This window comes from Crinia signifera, chromosome 2 (genome assembly GCF_055691185.1).
Source record: "Crinia signifera chromosome 2, ASM5569118v1, whole genome shotgun sequence".
Classification (NCBI taxonomy): domain Eukaryota; kingdom Metazoa; phylum Chordata; class Amphibia; order Anura; family Myobatrachidae; genus Crinia; species Crinia signifera.
The window spans coordinates 369,336,188-369,358,346 of NC_139218.1; the positions used below are offsets into that span (position 1 = coordinate 369,336,188).

The 22,159-nt window shown below is 47.1% G+C and overlaps 1 protein-coding gene across 1 annotated transcript; it reads right to left on the minus strand.

Moving 5' to 3' along the window:
- Positions 1-1,093: 1,093 nt before the first annotated feature.
- On the minus strand, positions 1,094-15,561 carry LOC146058058 (hydroperoxide isomerase ALOXE3-like). Its single transcript, XM_083170021.1, has 15 exons — positions 15,513-15,561; positions 13,041-13,219; positions 10,867-11,071; positions 8,403-8,484; positions 7,735-7,857; positions 7,073-7,173; positions 6,691-6,863; positions 6,453-6,599; positions 4,077-4,280; positions 3,287-3,373; positions 2,971-3,140; positions 2,639-2,760; positions 2,348-2,448; positions 1,584-1,754; positions 1,094-1,403 (listed from the first exon to the last, which is right to left on the minus strand). Exons 2-15 carry the CDS (start codon positions 13,185-13,187, stop codon positions 1,224-1,226), a joined length of 2,013 nt encoding a protein of 670 aa, XP_083026147.1. The 5' UTR covers positions 13,188-13,219; positions 15,513-15,561; the 3' UTR covers positions 1,094-1,223.
- Between the last annotated feature and the right edge of the window lie 6,598 nt (positions 15,562-22,159).

Here is a 22,159-nt window from a genome sequence, read left to right on the forward strand (position 1 = left end):
GTGAGGCAGGGGGTGCTTTGGGCACGTCAGGCACTTACTCTGACCTCAGTGCTGAGCTGGGCTGTATTGGCAAGATGGCCGCCGGCTGTGTAGAGGCAGGGAGAAGGGCTCTGCTGGTGGACGCTGGAGTGTGTGGGGGTGCCTGCAGGTACTCAGGGGCCTGCTACTGGCAGCAGCCCCTCCAGAGGATGCGGGGGGGGGGGGGGGGAGGTAGGGGACCCTCCGACGCCGTTCCGCAGCGTCCGGCGGATCCGGTCGGGCAGCTTTCAAAATCGAGGCCCCGGCTTTTGGAGGTGAGTAGGCCTCATCCAGCGGGAGCCGTCCTGATGCGTCCCGGCTTCCCCGCTCGTCAGCGCCGGCCACCGGAGGTCAGGTGAGGGCGACTGCGGGCACTTGGTATGTGCAGAAGGGCTGTTTAGTAAGTTAGTAGGGCCAGGTAGCAGGAGCTCGTGGAAAACGCGACCTCTCTGCTGCTCCGTCAAGCCACGCCCCCTATCGACTCCTTCTTGAACGGCCTTACATGTATGAACCTGTTCAGGCGTCTCAGGTCCAAGATGATCCGAAAACCTCCCGAGGCCTTCACCATGAATAACCTTGAAGGAAAAATTTTTACATTTCACTGAAGCCTGCACGGATCTCAATGATCGGGGCCTAGTTTTTCAGACAGCAATCCTGTCTGCCGTTGCAGTGCCACGTTTCTGCCGCACACTTGTGTGGCTTCGCATAGTTATCCAGCTACCTTGGTGCAACCTTTTGCCCAATAAATACTGAGGTGTAAAGTGGTTAAAATTGTCAGGAAATTAATGTTATTGGAGGTGAATATAACTCTAAGGGTAAAAAAAAAAAAAAGTGTGGGCGTGTACCATTTTTCTAAAGAAAAAAATTCAGATCCAAAGCTTTTCACCACCGCTCGACTAAGCCAAATCCAAATGGCCCCAGCACCCAACCCTAATCATTATATAGGGACGGTGTCCAGATCTTGTGAGTGTCAGAAAGTTTTGGGGTGGAATGTCACTAAGACACTTTTCCCATCAGAGGTACTGTACATACTATATAAGAAAATTCACAAGTTGTACTGAAATATTTAATCATAATTTGACAACAGCTTGAAAAACACTACAACTGTCCAGTCCTCTGCCAACACAGATGGCCAGTGCAAATCAGGACATGAGAATCTGGTGGAAAAGTCCGGTTTAGTCAGAAGATCACAGCCACTAGTCATGTTATACAGAGACACTGTTCTCAATCACACTCGGGTCCAAGTAGGGATATGGCAAACGCATGTTCTTGTTCCTCTCTTTAATGGAATGGGAGATCTCAGCCAGCTTCTCCTGGAAATTCTTTATAAATGTCTGGGGAACCGCCTCCGTAAAGCGCACATTGGGGTAATCCCCCAGACGTCTCTACAGGGGAACAGTAAATGTTAAATAAAAGCCTCCAAATTTCAATGAATAAGTCCATTCACTACCAAATAACAGTGATATGCTCATGCATAGATGGTGGGATTGCACTGGTTACATAAGCTGATCTAGTACTTCCTCTTCTGAGCATATGACAGTATTCATACTGGCTCCAGTACTCACCCGGTCCATTGGCTCTTTACTGAGCAGCCACACAGTGGATATGCCCAAACTGGTAGTGTTTACTTCAGGCAATGCAGCCAGGATACTCTGGGTTGTGCTGACCCCTTTTACTGAGGGAGGGGGGCTTCTCATCGACGTGGGACCATTAGGCATTAAAGTATAGAAGTCAGACTGCAATAAAACCAGACAGGAATGCTTTACACCAGGAAAGGATAGACAACACATCATAATCCATTACAGGCCACGCTACAGTGTAGTGCAGCATTTCCTAAACAAAATTGGGTTGGTTAACAAATATTCAGGTTTTTAGAATGATCTCAATGGTTATGCAAAGGTGACTTCATTACTACCTCAGTCAGTTTGATTATCCATCTGGATTTAAAATGCAATTGCCTTTAAACCTGGAATGCTTTGACAGTATGGGAAACTGCTGTAGTGCATTGTGTTTCCGGATCTACTGTAGGCTTACCACATTATCTAGTACACATTGTCCCATGAAACATACACAAGTGGTTCATAAAATATACACTTATGCTATGTATGTTACAGTTTAGAGTGGTGAAAGCATACAGTATATTTATACTATGGATGCCTAATGTAGAGAAATATTGCACAGCACAGATTAGCATCAGCAACCCTGTAGGTCAAGGTCTCCAATGGTTGATCTCAGATTTGTAATATGGTCTACAATTCTCCAAATCAAGGACAGTATGAAATGCACCACATGGGAGTATATTACAAAGTGGTTATATTCAGTCACTCACCTGACCAGTGTTGACAGCTGCATGCTGAGCAGAACAAGTGAAGATCACCATGGTCAGGTACTTGATCAAACAGGCCTTGGTCTTCAAGGAGGAGGGAATTCCTAGCAAATGGAATAAGCCATTAGTCATCTAGACCTTTCCTATACACTGCTGGAACATTCAAGGTAAGATCTGGACCATCACATTTGGTGCTGTATGACTTGATAACACCATGATTACCATCATTTCAAAGATCAGGTTGGTTCAGTGTGTACATCATTATGATCTGACAGCACAGAACAAGTCACTAACCTGTAGATTTATACGCCAAGAATCCCTCTTTGTAGATCTCAGCCACCCAGGCCTGAAGTTCTGGGTCTGTACTGACCACAACATCACTCTCATAGTAGTAATTCACAATGTTGGATACAAAGCTGAAATGGATAAAGAGGTACAATGAGTGAATAAAGTATGGGTGATGTACATAAGGGATTACAGGGTGTGGAATTTTAGCTGACCAGATATGTTGGCAACATTAGGGTTTCTACATCCTATTCACTGACCAGGTAGTGACAAATCATCAGCCACATGTTCCAATGTTTATCTCCCTCTGGGTGGTCAGCTAGAAGGTTTTTTAGACCTACCTCTCCACAGCCAACCAGATCTTCATCCCATCCTCCCTGTAGAGGTAATTGGGAATGGCCTCCAATCCTCTTGCCTTGATGTCATCAGGGAGACAGAGGCTGCTGTAAGTGACCTCATCCATTGCTTTTTTCAGCAGTACTGGAATCCCTCCTTTCCCAGTTACTATTATCTGGAAAAAATAAACACAAGAGGGTTGATGTGTGTTCCGGTGCAATACTGCAGCTGATATATTTAGGCCAGGTGTGTGATTTAGGGTTTAACTTGCATATAAAAATGTTAGATTTTCTTTTACCATTGTACAAGAAAGGATTTCACCTTATCAAAGACCCCATCATGACCAATGAGAGTAGATCTGGCAATGATATTGATCTCAAGGGTATAACGAAGATGTGGAATTATTAGCTGGAAAGAGAAAGATTGCCATTAGGATCCCATCCGATATAGACCTTTATGGAGTAACCAATATATTTGAAATACAGAACACACCAGAATACTTTTTAAATTAATTCTTGCTCTAGCATTAGCAGTTGCGTCATCCTTAAGTAAAACCAGATTATGTTATGGACATTAATGCAAAATAATATCAAACCAATGACTAGTACAGGTATTTAGTCTGAAAGTTAATGCAGTACAATGGTTCACTGCCTACAACAGAAGATAATGTGACAGTACTATTTTGGTTGACTCACACTGACCTATCGAATGGGTGCAAGATGTGCAGTGCACAGGGTTTACATACACCCTTCAGCCATAAAATTATTCTTACCCCCTCTATGTCCAACCTGCAGCCCTCCAGCTGTTGTGAAACTACACATCACAGCATGCCTTGCCACAGTTTTGCTATTAAGAAATGCTAACTGTGGCAAGGCATGCTGGGATGTGTAATTTCACAACAGCTGGAGGGCTGTAGGTTGGACATGCCTGATTTAGAATATACAGCACTGCCAGACCTAAGGAGGCCTGCTTAGTGCCTGCACATATATCCTTATAAACCACCACTGGTGACACTTCCTAAGCCTCCACATTAACAGGACAACAGGGGCTCCACAGATATGCCAATGAGGAGACTGCCACTCCATATCAATATTGGGAAGCCAGATCTCACCTTGTACACTGGGTGGCCCATTGGAAGTTGTCTGGTGGTTGCAATGTTGAAGACCTCAGCAAAGAGATGAGTACGGAGAAGGTGAGTGGCCACTTGATGCACCTGGTAGTCAGAATTGCGCACCCAGATCTTGGCCAATAACCAGTCACATTCAGAGTCACTGGGCAGGAAGATTGGAGAGTGCTCTCCTGGGGTTTGAGACAACTGTAAGAGACAGGATGATTATATGGTATTAGAGGTTTAGAAGTGGGCAGCAAATCTGCACATGAGCCTATTTCATAATTAATCTTTAATGCATAAGATTTATCTATATCCCTACAGAATGTGTTCAAGTTTCACCTACACAGAGTGCTATTTTTCAGCAAGAACCAGCAGGAACTCAGTTCCTGAACCTCTAATTAAATTTGACATCAGTAACTAAAAATGTACTTTCCATAAGAAGTTTTATTTTAAAGTCACCTGTGAGTGCCATTGATTCTAAATAAAATATATAGATCTCTCCCTCATATATATATATATATATATTTTTAAATTTATTATTTTTTGTTTCATTGATCCACCCCCAGACCTGAAGTTCCTGGACCTATTTTTCAAGAAAAATATTACTGCCTATACAATAGTAAGACATATGCCATCCACTATCCATCAAAAGGTTGAAGTAATTACTAAAATAGGATATTGCATCTACTTTATAGAAGAACTATTTTATGGACCTAGGTGAGCGCAAATTTTGGATAACAAACCCCAGAAATGCTGGGTCCTTTGTGTGACTTGTCTACATGCCTGAGAGAAGAACCGACTATGGGTTTTTAAAAGGGGGAGGAAAAAAAAAAAAAAAAAAAAACTAACAATACTGTACCAGTTCCACGAAGGATGTATGCAGCAAGTGTAATGTTGCATTACTGCCTCAGAGCACAGAGATCATGGATTGGATTCCCACCATGGCCCTAACTGAGGGTTTGTTTTTTGTTTTTATCTTTTGCATGGGTTTCCTCTAGAGGTAGGATGGTTAGTTAGCCCTGAGCAAAATGTAACTAGTGTTTAGAAGCTAGATTCCCTACCACATGTAAACTCCACTGGAACAGGGACTGATGTAAGTGGCCAAATATACTCTGTAAAGCACTGCAGAATGTGAACTTTATAAATAACTGGTAATAAAGGCCAAACAATTCTGCCCAGTAACAATTAACCAAACCTTTTTTAGGAAGAATGAAAACGGAAGCATATAGGAGAATCACCTCTGTGAGGACTTGTGTCCCATCTGGACCACCCACCATCTCTATATACTGACAGTTATTTATGATTGACTGATCCATTAACCTCCAGCAACAAAATACCCAGTGACTGGGGCACTAGAAGCAGTGAGGATATGTGGGAGCTACAGACAACTGTATAATCTTAATGAGAGTCCTGCAACCGGTTGTGTACTGTACGATACTGACGGGTCTCGTTCATGGCAATCTCCTATTTTACTTCAATTTCCCAGGCTTAGTTTTTATTGAAACTAATGCAGTATAGACAGTTTGTCCACATTTATAGCATTATCTATAACAACCTTGTAAGAAGTTATGGATTAAAATACTCTGCTCTAGCAAAGTAGTCATCCCTTGTGGAACCCACACACTTGAGATATGGGTCCATAGCTACAATCAAAGTATTTTCACACATTGATATTTCCACTTGAAGACCTTGAAGTCTAGTGGTGGCAGGGGAGGTTTTGTATCCAGTTAATAGAGCTACAGTGTCTAGACAGTAAGTCAATCGTGTAAAGATTGTCATTCCCAGAAATTTTTATTTTTTGGGACTTTTAGCAAGTTTAATTTACATAGCAGACTTTCTCCAAGAGGACTCAAGGCGCTTTTAGGTCACCATCCATGTTAGGATAGAGGGAATGTAAAATAGTGTCTGAAGCATTGTGAGTGAGGCAAGCTATGCAAGGGTAACCGTTACACTAATGGATAGTCAACATAAAAAAAAAAAAAATTGCCACCAAAGGTTCTATGCATAGTGCAAACACAGGCAAAAGGCAGCATCCCTGCCTAGTCCAGATTCTATAGAAAATTTGGGTCCAGGAGTAAAATGACACATTCGTTAATGTTTACATATGAACATAACCTTTATCTGAACATTACCCTTCCATGTCATCATATTGCAGTGGCATACTAATAAGCTCTTATTAGAAATTGTTGTGACCTCAGAAGGATAAAACATGGTTCCAGTTAAATCTTTAAGTTGACCATGACTGGAATGGTGTAAATAATGGGTCTGTTGTATATGGACACCTGAAATACATGTTTCTATACACCACATTAACAATAATCCTACAACTACGATCTTTCCTCAAATATAAATGAAAGCAGACATTAGAAGACTTGCCTGGATGGCTATTGGGATAAGTTGGTCTTCAGGAGTTCTCCACAGTAGACACACAGGGGCAGCGATATATTGTTGCTTTCCATTTACAGAGTTATTGGCAGGGACCCCATGCAGCAGCTTGTAATCTGCCAAGTAGATATTACCTTTCTGCAAGACAAACACATTTATTGCAGTGTATCTGGGTCAGTAGCCATGCTTTTGGGCTGCCTTGTTTCATAGGAATAAATAGACCCCTCACCTTTAGCTCTGTCTCAAGAGTGGTGGTGGTCCCCAGAGATGCAGCCACCATGTTGCAAGTAACTGGGAAGTTCTCAGGAATGTGGGAGCATTTCCTGATGAGTATAGGGTTTATGCCATTCAGGTATTGGCTACCAAAAAAGGTATCCTCCTTCCACATCTCAGCTACCACATCTGGGGATAAAAGACATGAAGGAACATTTGATATCATTTATTGCAGACAGAGGGACTACTGGGATAGCTCTGATCTTGCTTCTTCTACAAGAGCACTTCACCATATAAGCTGAGTGCGTCCTATGACTAAAGAGGTGACAGACAGATGAGCTTCTGTTACTCCCTCATCCAAGATATTCACCTTACAAGGAAACTGCCAAAAAGAGTACCTGAGTTATCAAACCCTCTCAGACAGAAGACCCGTTTGATCTCATCTAGATCAGGCCATGATTCCGCACTTGTGAAGCCTTCCAGCATCATTGCAAGTCCCCTATGAAAGAAATGGAGGATTCAAATAAAGTACAGAGATGTACTAACATGAAACATAATTAATATGTCCCATAGTCCTACAAATACATACACTGATTTGGGGACAAACTAATTTTAATTTCCACAGTTATAAAAAAGGGGATTTGTAAATTGTGACCTAAAGCCCCATACACACCAAACCAGGGGTGGGACAAACCTGTCCAAGATCTACCAATGGTGCATGTTTTCCAGGCAACTTGTGGATCTATAGTAGGAATGAATGCAGCATGTTTTAAAATGCAATATCACTCACGGCCAGTATCAGCAAGTGTGTAAGCACTTGCTGATGCTGGCACCCAACAAATATTGGCATAATCAGAGATTGTTCCTGGAAAGGCACTTAGTTTAATGTGTATGGGGGCTTTGGAACCCATGCCCATTACATTCCTGACAAAACTATAGCCAAGCAATCACTAAGCAAATAAAACAAATATAATACTAACAGGTTACAGGGGTTGTTATGTCATATAAAGAAATATACATTATGGATATACAGAACTTCCTACTCAGACTAGATACATACACGGCTGACTTGGAATGCTGGAAGCTGCTCAGTTTTAGGAAGGAGTACTGGTCATTACTGGGCAGTTCCTCAACCTTGTCTACAGCAATGCAGTGAGGGGCACCTTCTGCATAACGTTTCCACCTGCAGGATACAGAGGTTAGTAGTATAGAAGTAATGCATGATTTTACTACATGGACCATTCCTAGATGTAGGGATTATAGAACAGTTTCTCAATGGGGGCAGATGTATTAAGCCTGGTGAAGAGAGAAAGTGGAAGGGGATCCCACACAGACCACTTTCTCTTCACCAGGCTGAACACATCTGCCCCAATGTTTTACAGCCAGTAGGATCTATTTAAATTAACGAGGCCGCTTAATTTAAAATAAGCGACCCAAAAGAAAGTTATTTTTGAAAGAACTGGCTCAATCTGCAAAGGTTTAAAGACTGGAGGAGATAGTTCAGACCTAGTCACATAACAGCATAGGCTGAAGACATGAATATATCTTAGTTGGCAGTAACAGTAGAGTTCATTCGAATGAAAGCCACGCATAGCAAACATGTAAGCCTATCCTGGCCGCAACTCCCTTGAAAAGTATTCCCTTTTAGGGAGGCGCCATCATAGAATTTCAATGCATTTCACAGAGAAACAGCAATAAAGCTGTACTAAATGTATATCGGCCACTCACTTGTGAGTTTCCCTCTCCTTCTCCAGTTCCTCTGTCCGTTGTTTCTTTAGTACTGGGTGAGTATTGCTGGATAATATGATGCCTGAAACAGAACAGATACCAAGTGTACTGTAATGTACCATAGTCAGCCTTGTTTATGGATGGCGATTTCTCTGTATGCAAGATCAATACAGTGACTCCATAAGGAAAGTGCCCATACATGGAAACCTTCCCATCTGTAGTGTTACATGTGTGCTAGCTAGTTTTAAAGCAATCCTAGCTGTATATTAGACAGTACTGTACACCAACAGGGAGATGAAGCTCTTTGTGGTCATACATTGGTTTAAGCCAGTGGTAGCCAACCTTAGCCCTCGAGAGCTACCAACAGTTCACATTTTCCAGACAACCTAGCTGCTGCACTCATTAATCACTGACAGTTTAAAAGATACAGATGGAGCCAATTAGCTCACTTGTGATTCTGTGAGGAGACCTGCAAAACATGCACTGTTGGTAGCTCTCGAGGACAGGGCCGTTTCTAGACAATTTAGCTCACAGGGCGAAGAAATAAAAATGCGCCCCCCTTCCCCCCCCCCAAATACATAACATGGTATTGAAGAAATTGCGCGCACCGAAATAGGGGGTTTGGCTTAATTCAAAAAGGGGTGTGGTTTAATATAAGGGCGTGGCCTAGCAGGAAAACAATTACCTTGCATCACACTTTTGCAACCTGCATGACCAGACATTGGTTACCGCAGGAATTGTCATTGTCCTCCCGCACTTAAGTCAGCGGGCTGAAGGCCACACAGTGACATAAAAATATAAAGGCCCACTCAGTGACCTAGTACGCCTCACAGATCAAGGCCAAACAATGACAGGCTACTTAAATCATTATACACTATTTATCAATGATGCCAATTACACATTACGCTGCACACTGTGATGACAAATACACATTACGCCACACACTGTGATGACAATTACACATTATGTCGCACACCATGATGCCCATTACACCCCACACTGTGATGGCAATTACACAATACTCCCCACCCCATAATGCCCATTACACATTATGCCCCATGCACCGCTGCTGCACAACTGATGCCGTTTACTAATATGCCCCCACAGTGCCACACATATGCCCCCACAGTGCCAAAAGCTTCTTCTTGGAGGGGAGCGGAGCGCATTGTGCGTCTCTCCTTCCCCTTCACTGTGTACCTGAGCTGTCAGCCATTCATACATCGCGGGCTGGCTCCTGATTTGCTGCCTGCCCGCGAGCTCTGATTGGCTGACAGCCCAGTGACACAGTGAGAGAGGGGAAGGAGAGACATGCGATGCGCTCCTCTCCCCTGGGAAAGGAACCAGCAGCTGTGCCTGTGGCGCCGCGCGGCGGACGGTGAGAGCCGAGAGGGGGAGGAAGGGAGGCGGCGCTGGTGTGCCCTGCCTCCATTGTTGGTCCAGATGACCACAAACCATAGTCTCTACAATTCACATTATGACAGATCATAATGCCCAACAATTCATATTATACCATATCATAGTCCCCACATTTCACATAATGACCAAAAATTATTCTGCACAATTCACATTATGTGGACACGCTACTCTGCGCTGTAACGGGGGACACCACACGCAGAAAGTTGGGCAGCCAGATCTGATTAATATCGAGCCGTTCAGCGGCCATTTGAAAAATGGAGCCTCCTCACAAGCCAATTGAAGCTCGCCCAGCAACCAATCAGGAGCCACTGCTGCCTGATTGACTGCAAGCCAGCTCCAATTGGCTTGTGGCCAGTGCTCCATTGTACTCAGCCTGGCCGTGTACCTGCTTAGGGGTCCGCACTCCGCAAGCCTCGCCCCCCCCCCCCCCAGGCTGTGATAGTGATAGGCTGCGCAGCATGCGCAGTAGCTGGGTGACGGTCGGTCAGTGAGTGATAGCCTGTGCATAAACCCGGATGCCTCCTCCGTCCCCTGGGTAACCAATCCTCATAGCAGGAGGGGGAGGCACTAAACTACCTGTCGGTCACAGACTCACAGTGCTGCGCTCCACCGCCGGGTCCACTCCGCCTGGTCTCCAAGGCAAGGCTCCCTCTATGCTCCGCCTCCACCCATCAGCCAGCCAATCCCCACCCTGTGCGCCGATCGGCGCTCACAGTCACAGCCGCCTGTCACTCAATATAGACTCGTGTCAAGCGGCTGTGACTGCTAGCGCCGAGCGGCGCACATGACTCACTCACACTGACAGCCAGGCTCGTCTGCAGCACCAGTCCAGAGGAGGCACTGAGGCAGCATTGAAAAAACGGGACGCGCCGTGCGGTGCCCCGGGCAGTTGCACGGCTCGTCCCCCTGTAAAAACGGCCCTGCTCGAGGACTAGGGTTGGCTACTCCAGGTTTAAGCAATTTTACCTATCCCACAATGACAACCACCCACATAGACCAGATGAGGAGATCCCCAGAGAGCACAATACAAGTCTGGATAGAATCTCACCCTTTCCCTCTGGTATTTCCACAGTCATTCCCGTAGGAATCCATTGATGAAACGGGAACTGGTAGAGCCGACCATTAGGGCAGGTCACATTGACATAGCAGCAATACCAAGCAACTGTATTAAAGTTATTGTAGGTCTTTGTTGACAGCTGAACCAGCAGGAGCTCTCCAAGATCTTTCACTGTGTCAACTTGAAAGTCAGTCACCTGGAAAAGCAGAGCGATGTCTGAGAAACATGCACCGAGGAAACACAGAACATCACTATGGATCAGGGGATTTGCAGACAGAATTCTGCATTTACTGATTTTCTTCTATTGTGCATAAGTTTTGCAATGTTTGAAGCAATGGGGTTGCGATTCATTCAAAGCTAAAAACTGAAGAATATATAAATTGTTTGTTCAGGTAAGTACTTACACTAAGGGCATCTATGTGTATTTAGGGTTCTAGGCTACAGATCACTCAGCACACATGGCTAACGAGATTGCTTATACACCTGTAGTAATGTGTCTGTGCTAACAAATGTTCTCTGGTTAGAACACTGGCAATTTGGACAGTGGTTGAACACTGGCAATCTGTCACCGGGGGTCCCTAATACTGGGTATGGGGTGTTGGCCCCCATCATGCAGGCACAGGCCGACCACTCTCCAGGAAATGCCCTTACAGAAAACACATCAAGGCAGTGGGCCAACCCCTCATGTACATTTGAGAAATGAAAGTGTAGGAGAACTCACATTTTAAGACTATGGGGGAAATTCTGTAACAGAAATGCAGTAAAAACCTGGCGATTCCCTGCAGAAGCATATGGGCTTCTTTCCCGCAGCGCTGTGCGAGGGATCCATCACGGATCCCTCCCAGCATGCCCTGCGCTGTACTCTGCACATGTGCAGATGGACTCCCGGGTCACAGACCCGGAAGTCCAGCACCCGCGCTGCATTGCAAGGGACAGCTCTTATCGCAAGAGCTGTCCCTTGCGTTAATGACCGCAAATGTTAGAGAATATGTGGTCATTAAGAATGCGGTGGCCGCTGAAGTGGGGGGCGATAGAGGGCTGCGGATGTTATATAAATTTCACAAAAATAGGGCGGGATGTTATATTTTTTTTGGTACTTGTTTCCTAGCACGGCCACATATCTTGGCCATCGGGGGTAATTTGAGTGGCCTGCGACACGACCGACGCCCCCGATTTTTCCATTGAAAAACCGCGTCGGTCGCGTCGTGTGCAGCTAAAAATGCTTAAATGGTCCAGACGCGATGCCCACGATTTCCCCATAGGGAACAATGTTAAATGGATCAATTTACCCAAATCAGCATAAGAACAATAGTAAATGGGCCAAAAAGACCCCTGAACATTGAAATGTCCCCCCAAAAGTAGTTGACGCCACCCCGCCATCAACGTGAACCCGAAGCGTGGCGAGCCCGCGAGGGGCGGCGGTACGCGTCCTCCGACCTTTTCATGCCCTACTATCCACTAGGGCGTGGAGTGAGAATAGAATAGTGTGGCGAGCGCAGCGAGCCACCAGCGTGGCGAGCCCCGCGAGGGGACGCGGATACCTTCACAGGTAAACGCGTCCCTTCGCGGGCTTCCCAGGTGTCCGCGTCGCCATGGACACCTGGGAAGCCCGCAAGGGGCCGCGTATAACTGTGAAGGTATCCGCGTGCGCTCGCCACACTATTCTATTCTCACTCCACGCCCTAGTGGATAGTAGGGCATGAAAAGGTCGGAGGACGCGTACCGCCGCCCCTGGCGGGCTCGCTGCGCTCGCCACGCTCCGGGTTCACGTTGATGGCGGGGTGGCGTCAATAACTTTTGGGGGGACATTTCAATGTTCAGGGGTGGTTTGGGGCCATTTACCATTGTTCCCTATGATAATTTGGCTAAATTGAGCCATTTCACATTGTTTCCTATGGGAAATCGTGGTCATCGCGGGTAAATTGAGGCATTTAACATTGTTCTCTATGGGGAAATCGTGGGCATCGCGTCTGGCCATCGCACCCGATTTTTTTAGCGGCCGCGATGGCCCCGATTTTACCCCCGATGAGCGCGATTCTGATCGGTGTGGCCGTGCTAGGAAACAAGTACCTTTTTTTTCTCTGAACAGTCCAATGATCAGATACAAAGCTCATACATCATATAACAGCTTATATTACTGGTATTATGAGCATACTAATACTCACAGCTCCAGGTCTGAAGTTACTCCACTTATGATCCAGGTGATGTTTAGCACTTTCTCCCAGGGTGCCCAGAAGAACAATGGAGACTTGATCACAGGTCCCAGCACTCAGGTCAGTCCCTGTAGCAATCTTTAGCTTGTAGGTCCCCATGTCTTCAGGTAACAATGCCTGATGGAGCAGTGCTGGAAGGAACGAGACCAGTCAGAATTAGGGATAAATTACTAAGGGCGGTGTTGAATCCGGGGTTCCAATAGTTGGAACAAACTGACAGTTAGAATCCCAGGCTGTTTCCACCCAGCTTGAGAGATACTCGATAGGTTTAATTCAACCTTCCGCCTTTTGAGTGGTGAAAACAGCCATGAAACGTGGAGTAACAGCAGTGAATTTGGCAACCCATGGCCGTTTCCAAAACAAACAGATCCATCTTTAACCCCTTGAGTGTTGGGTTTTGCTGGGGCAGGACAAGCCTACCATGGCAGGTTTGTCCTGCCCCAGCAAAACCCACCACAGATCATAAGAGCCCACCCCCCCTCACCTTCACTCTGGCATATGTACACCATAGGCTGAGCTCCCCTGCCCCAGCCACTAGTCATAACAGTGACCACAGGCAGTAGGCTCAAGGATGGTCACTGGCTCAGGAGGACTCGGGAGCGCTTAGGAGTTCAGGCACCTAAGTCCCACCGAACATCCTCGAGCCTGCCACCTACGTCACTGCTGTAAAGTGAATGGCGGCTGGCAGAGTAGGAGGTGATAAGGGGGTTGTGATGGGGGGGCTCTAGAGGGTGCACACCTATTGCATATTAGTGGTATACCCGGAAATTTTCCAGGCATACCACCTAAAGGGTTAAAACAAGTCAGATCTGTTTTCCCGAAATCCCCCTTTAATGCTATCAGAAATAGCAGCATTGAATAGGTGGCAGGCGTTATTTCCCATTGGTAATAGTGGCTGACATTGAATACCCCCCTAAGGGTTCAATTTTGTTTTGTGTATGACCCTCCATTGATTCTGCAATGTCAAAAAAATATCTTGTCTGAATGAACCATCAGAAACAAACAGCCATCATTTCATATCAGAGCAAGCTCAGATTTAGTAACCATCAGTTTTGTAAGCCAGATAGAAACCACAAACAGCTGAGCAAAATGTACAACATAAATAATATATAGCCCTGCCTGTGGGAGTAGCGATTGCCTGAAGCACTGCAAAGCCAAGAACAATCCATATTTACTGATGTTCTGATGGCCCCCTGCAGGAAGAGGTGTGGATCCTATTGTCAACCCGACTAGGTCGACAGGGGTTTTTTCACCACGCCTTAGTGGATGGTAGGGCATGAAATACCGCCTGTCGGCACATGTCAGCTCAAAAAAAAAAAAACAGTGAAGAACCCATGTTGACCTCACCCATGTCAACCCAATGCATTTGTCGACCAAAAACCATGTTGACCCAACAACACGACTATCCCTGCAGGCAGCTCTGTACGCTAGGGAAAGTTGGGGCATGGTGCAACATCTTTGGGCATAGCAGAGGTGATAATGGGTAAGGGCAGAGCAGGGGAGGAATAAAGATGGACTATAATGTCCAGCAAACCTGCACGGGCATGATCACACTTGGAGAACCACAAATGCCAGCATTAATGGACAATAAGGAGGCAACTGGTGTTTGTTGTCCACAACAGCATCATCAACTCTCAATTGACCATTAGTCTCATCCACTGCCACCGGGATACATGGAAAATCCCATTTCGTGTTCTACCTTGGGAGTAGGTGGGATGACAGCATTCTTGAGGAGAGCCTGACTGCAATTCCAGCCTTTAGCTTAGCAGCTTGTGGATGGTTAGTGTGTTTGCATATAGACCACACACACACACGGCATACTTGCCAACATAACCCATTCCAGTAGGGACACAATGCTCTATTCCTGGACTTCCCTATTAATTCATGACTGCCATCACCTGCTTTGAACAGGATAATTGCTAAGAAAGGTGTTCCACCACAGGTGAGGGTAGTCATAAATTGAGAGAAGTCCAGTAACAGCATTATGTCCCTCCTGGAGGGGGTCATGTTGGGAGGCATGACACTGTATAGGAAAAGGGTCTCTAGACTGCACACACCAACTGCTTGTAATGGGAGGTGCTACCTTATTGAGATTTTATAGTTATATGCAAGGGGGGGGGGGGGAACATAGTACCCTAAAATCATCATAGCTAAAATAAAAGCCACAGGACATTATGAGTTAAATATAGCTGTGAAGTGTTACAGAGCATTGTGTAAGGTGAAAGCAACTACTCAATGTTTGAAGGAAATTTAAAAAACGTTGGAAAAAAAAAACATGGATGAAAGACATACAAAGAAAGTGGTATAGAATGTGAATCTACACGTTAAGTAGTGATGACCTAAAGCGGCCCAGCCAGACAAGTTCAGGGGTCCCACACCCAAACATTCACCCCAAGAAACCTGCCACTATAGAAGAGAACTTACTTTGGATTGTGCCTGAGTCAGTAATGAGCAGTTAGTGCTAGGTCCCTGCTTATATACCGTGTGAGTGCAGTGGGGGAGGGGAACTAATCTAGACTGAGGCAATCTCCAACCTCAGGTGTGTAGGTATCCCCATACCATGGAATATATAGTAAATTGGGCTCTAGACCTCACTCCTTAGCTGCTTGTAATGAGAGGCGCTACCTTGCTGAGATTTATAGTTAAATGCAAGAGACAGGGAGATGCAGGTGCACTAATCATTACTCCTAACATATACTGTATATTGCTTATTATTATACTTATATTATAATATTAAAGGCTTTAATCAAATCTTTTGTCAAATATATGAACATGCACACTAATATTGAAGTCACCTCTTTTGAGCAGATACCTAACACTCTGGACTACCTCCCAACATTGGTGGCAGTGGAGTAGGGACACTTGTGTGCACGCAAAGTACCTATGAATGCAGTACTCCTGTGAGGCCATGCCCCTGTTTCCCCCGCTCTGAGAGTTGATGGCCATGCCCTTTTTTTCTATTTGATTTTGCTTATAGAAGCAAAATTTAATAGAAATCGATTAGATAAATAGTCTTGGCAGGCAAGACTATATAATACAGATCTGTACTATATAGTCAAATCGAATGTGAACCCAGATCCAGACACAGACCCAGATCTAATAGTGGTCTAAAGGTGCATACACACTGTACAATTTTTCTGACCAATTTTGCTGAAAGAATTTCCCTTGAACCCAGTGTCCTGGACGAAAGATATTGACAACAGATGAAAGACGAAAGATCTAGCTACAGTTTCTAGGCTCTTTTTGAGAGAGATCTAAATTGAGCTGCATGCACAGTTGACGAACAACCTTGATGAACAACTGGCGGGTATGCGCATCATCATTCGTCGTTCGTCGCAAACGCACTGAAAGATATTTTGACCAATTTCGTTCAGAATGGCCGAGATGAATGAAATTGGTCAAAAAGTTGGTCAAAAAAATTGTAGAGTGTGTATGCACCTTAATAGAAAGTGAAATCTCACCGTGTGTATACACCTTCAGGTGTTTGAAAGTAACTACTTAGGGCCCTTATACACTATGCGATTTTGGGACGATTTCATCTGATTTCGGCACTTTGGGCCGATAACCGGGTGAAATCGGCCCAAAATCGCAGTTGTGTGACATCTGATCCGATCCAATGCGCGGTCCCGTGCGCATCGGACCGGATAAGGGAGGTCGGGCGGTCAGCACATAAGATCACGTCCGACCTCCCTGTATGCATATGCCTGCCCACCTGACAGACATATGCATGCAGACTGACTGGGAGCAGCACGGCAGGCAGCGGGTCCCTGAGCACCAGTACACACTGACCTGGCCGGGCATGTGATCACAAATAGCAGCAGCGGGACGGGCAGTGCAGTGGCGGCTATTAGATTTTTAAAATACCTGGCAAATGACCGGCCAATTAGAGAACGGCCGGTCATTTGACAGGAATTTTAAAAATCTAATAGCCGCCACTGCGCGTCCCGTCCCCGCTGCTGCTATTTGTGATCACTCCGCCCGGCTAGGTCAGCAGCACTCGCCGCACCCGGCACCCGCCGGGAACTCATTTGAGAGCCGCCGCCCGCCCCCACTACTGCCGCTGCACCCCACCTGCTCCTCATTGGCATCGCCGCTACCCGCCCCACTTCTCCTCACTGCGCTGCAGCTCCCCATTTGTTTTACATGTGATAAATCGCAAGCGATTTATCACATGTAAAGTCCTAAATTGTATGTGAGCCTCCCAGGGAGCTGCCGGGCGGCTCGGAGGAGAATTGGGTCTGACTTGTCCATAGGACAAGTCGGCCTAATGTATGGGGGCCTTTAGATCTTTACAGTGCAACACTCTGGCAGACTTTTCAAGGGTGCCACCACCTGTGCTGTATCAGGACAGGGGTGCGCCATGTATGCTGTATAAGTACAGGGTTGCCGCCATCTGTGCCATATAATTACAGAGGTGCAGCCATGTGTGCCATATCAGTTCAGGCATGCTGCCATGTATGCTGTATAATCCCAGGAGTGCCCCATGTGTGTCATATTAGTCCAGGGGTGCTGCTACTGTATGTGTCCTGTATAATTCCAGGGATGCTGCCATGTATTGTGTATAATTCCAGGGATGCTGCCATGTGTCGTGTATAATTCCCTGGGTGCTGCCATGTAGGTTAAACCGTTTGTTTTTTTCATTTCTTAAATGTAATTTCATGACTGTTTATGTTCTTTGAGGGCAGATTTCTCTGTAACCAAACAGCCCAGTTTCATGGGACCAAAATCATTCGAAGCCAACTCAAAAGTTCTTCAATATGATACTGGTCTCATGTAAATGGGTCAGTTGGTTCTGAAGATATAGCTGGTTGGTTAAAGGGGGGTAGGGAGAGGGAAGTGGTTGTCTCTCCCCCTCACACCAGAAAATGCAGGGACTAGGCTGGTGTATAAGGTGTCAGCCTGGGAATGTCCCTGCATGATCCTGGGACCATATTCCCGGGTAAATCCCTGAATTTTCTGTTGTGAAAGGGTATTATTTCAAACAGCCGTGACCTGCAGTGCTCTGTACACAGCCTGGCAGCCCCCTGCTCTCTGCCCAGCTGTCAATGACTGTCACCCCTGCAGTTTCCACTCCAATTCTTCGTCTTGCTTTCACCTCAGCCTCCCCCCCCCCCCTTTAATCATGTGGTGCCAGCGCCCGGCGTGCTCCCCCGACGTCACGCACAATAACCGCGCACAATATTTCAAATGTCCACTCGGCTAGAGGGGACACCAGGAGGGGAGTGTGAGCGTGCTCTGCGCTGCGCTCTGCTCCTCTCCCCATAGAAGCAGCTGCACCGCTCTCCATCTCTCTCTCTCCCTGCAGCAGCAGCGAAGGCTCATATAAAAATTTACAGTAAGTGGCACTTTTGGGGGCATTGCTTAAGGGACGCTACAAGTAGCGGTATGTGGGGGCATTATGCATAATGTGTGGCTTAATGTGTAAGGGGCATTATGGTGTGCAGCATCATGTGTAAGCGGCATTATGTGTGCTGCATCATGTGTAAGGGACATTATGTGTGCAGCATCATGTGTAATGGGTACTATGGTGCGCGGCATCATGTGTAATGGGTACTATGGTGTGCGGCATCATGTGTAATGGGTACTATGGTGTGCGGCATCATGTGTAATGGGTACTATGGTGTGCGGCATCATGTGTAATGGGTACTATGGTGCCATCAAGCAAGAACCCCCGAGCAATGAGCACGTAGGTTAGCAGCACTTATGTGGCAAATATGTAATGGGCTTAACGGTTTGTTATATAGGGCCTTATTTTGGTTCATTCTTTCTGACAAAATCCTTCTTAGATGGACAAAACCATGTGCACTGCAGGGGGGGCAGATGTAACATGTGCAGAGAGAATTAAATTTGGGTGAGTAATTTTGTTTCTGTGCAGGGAAAATACTGACTGCTTTATTTTTACACTGCAATATAGATCTTACTTTGAAGTAAAACCCCACCCAAATCTAATTCTCTCTGCACATGTTACATCTGCCCCACCTGCAGTGCACATGGTTTTGCCCATCTAAGAAGGATTTTGTCAGAAAGAATGAACCAAAATAAGGCCCATAGTATGTAATGGGCATCATGATGTGTGGCACAATGTGTAATGGGCATTATGGTGTGTGGCCTTATGTGTAAGTGGCATTACGGCGTGTGACTTTATGTGTAATGGGTATTACAGAGTTTGCTAAAATGTGTAATGGGCATTACTGTGTATGGTCTAAAGTGTAACACCACACCCCTTTTTGTGATGCCACACCTCCTTCCCATGAGGCCACGCCCCTTTTTGCCGCGCGGCTACGCCGCGCTAAGGTCCCCCTGCTGTTATGTCTAGATTTGGGACCACCCATTACCATAATTCTAGATTCGCCTATGCCCATGTGTGTCATATTAGTCCAGGGGTGCTGCTACTGTATGTGTCCTGTATAATTCCAGAGATGCTGCCATGTGTTGTCTATAATTTCAGGGATGCTGCCATGTGTCGTGTATAATTCCCTGAGAGCTGCCATGTGTGTTGTATAATTCCAGGGTTGCCCCATGTGTGCCATATCAGTCCAGCATTGCTTTACATTGAAACAAAATAGGGGTTAAATATTCTTTGTGTAATGTCGTCTCCAGGCAAATCATAGTAAGTAAAAAAAAGTAGTCTAGAGGTGGCCATATGGACCCATGTGGGTGCAGAGTCATGAATCCATTGTTGTATGATGGCTTTTCACCTACCGCTAACAGCAATATAAAAAGCTTTTTGTCATGTTTGGGGATGTCAGGCTGGTCTGCTAAATGCAAAAAAAGAGCCAAAGGCATAGTACATTGAAATGGCATACCAAGGTTTACCGTAGCATAGTGGTCAGTGGCGGCTCTTACCGTTCTTGAGATGGGGGGGCTGCCGCAATGCAGGGCCCCCCTCTGATGCCGCTGCTACTGCCACTACCACGTTCTCCGTGCTCCCTGGGCGCTGGTTCTCTGCATGGGGCCAGTGCATGCACAGTAACTAAATACATACTGCGCATGCGCTGGCCCAAGGCTCCATGAGCTGCCTTTGCAGCAGCCCCCGGAGGCTTAATCAGATTCCCGGGTCCGGCGCATGCACAGTATGGTCTGCGGTACTGCACATGCACAGAACCCGTTTTGGCGGCTGCCCCACATTTGCGCAGAGAGAGGCACCCCGGAGGGAGGGAACACCTCCCAAAGGGACTGCCATGAGTGACTGGCAGGTCGGACTTCCAATAGGAAGTCACTGCCAGTCACATTGAAGCCAGAGCAGTCTCACAGTCTACATTTGACTTCACTTTAGGCAAAGACAGTGGCGGGTTTTACCTGGGGGGACTGATAGTGGTGGAGGTGATTACAAAATGTATGGATATGGTGACAGCCCCAAAAGCAGTGTAGAAGGTCTGCTTCTGTGTGTGCGCATTTAGAAAAACTTGTATCCTCAGCTATAACCATCAGATGGAGCTATTTTGGTTGACAGATATACTCTACAGCAGGGGTCCTCAAATTACGGACTACGGGCCACATGCGGCCCGCTGAGGACATTTATATGGCCTGCCGGACTTCCTGCGCCTTTAAATACAAACACAGCCGCTGCCCATTTTTATTCCACCAAAAAGAAGGCCACGGGAGGGCTGCGCGCATGCCCGACTGCACACAGCTCCTCCCATGGACCTTTTTTTCCCGTCCATGGGCGGGAATGCCCATGGGCAGGACTGCCCACCTACGTGCGGTGTGTCGGGCTGCAGCAGGAGGCAGCGAACCAGCTCCTGCTTCCGTTCCTGCCATACACCAGGCTCCGCGGCCAAGCAGCCCCGACGCTGGGCTGTATGTCTGGTGGGCTGCAGCAGGAGGTAAGAAGGGAGAAAGCTCCCTGCTCCCTGACCCCCCCCCCTCCCCCCAACATGAAGATGCGCTGATATATAGAAGTCGAGGAATGGTGCACGGCCACATAAAAAAAAAAACGCACACCACTACCTCAGTGCATCGGCGCAACTCCTCCCTCATGTTTTCCGGTGGCCACTGGCTGCTGCTGGCCTGGGTAGCCTTGGCAGAACAGTGCCAGCCTGGTAGTCTGTGCTGGCGTGTACAGGGCCGGCGCCACCACTAGGCAGCTCTAGGCATTTGCCTAGGGCGCCGGCACCTGGAGGGCGGCAGTTCGCCCCTCACCCCCAGCGAACTGTATAAAAAAATTGCTGCCCCGGCGTCCTTGCAGTGCTGGGGCGGTCAGGGGTGTCCGTGCCGTAGGGGTACCTGCGGCGCCGTCATGTGTATAAAGCTGGCTGCGGCCGGCGGGGTCCCTGTAGTGAATAGCAAATAACTAGCGCTATGCGCGTGGCAGCGCGGGAAGCGCTAGTTATTTGCTATTCGCTACAGGGACCCCGCCGGCCGCAGCCAGCTTTATACACATGACGGCGCAGCAGGTACCCCTACGGCACGGACACCCCTGACCGCCCCAGCACTGCAGGGACGCCGGGGCAGCAATTTTTTTACACAGGTACCAACCCCCCCCCTCCCTCCCCCCGGCACCGGGGCGCCCCCACCCCGACTCGCCTGGGGCGCTCCAGTGCCTTGCACCGGCCCTGGGCGTGTATTACTCCGTGCTGTGGGCAGGTGAGGCAGAAAGGTCTGCGGCTGCGGTGGGGGAGCTGTGTAACTAACTAGAGATGGTACACGCAGCTCCCGGCCACCGCTTGTGATCCTAGACATGAGCAAGCGCTGGGGTGGGAGACTGAAGGAGGCAGCAGAGCTGTTTCTGCTGGGAATGCAATGAGCATTTAACCCTTGGGGTACAAGCATGTAAACACCCTGTATAGGCAGATAATGGCCCTTATTCTGGTTGGTGCGGTAATATCCGTGTGCGTTCGTGCCGCCGATGTTTTGTGTCTGCGCATGTGCAGAGGCGTCTCTGCGCATGTGCGAGCCGGACGCACGGCAACATTCCGCATGAAATGTGTACACTACGAACAGGGGGTGGAGAGGGGTGTGAAGGGCTGTTTGGGCTCATTACCATATGTTTACACCCCGCGTTTCATGGGCGTTCCCATGAAAACGCTGGGCGTAAGTATGGTAATGCAGCCGTGACGCACGTGTAGGGG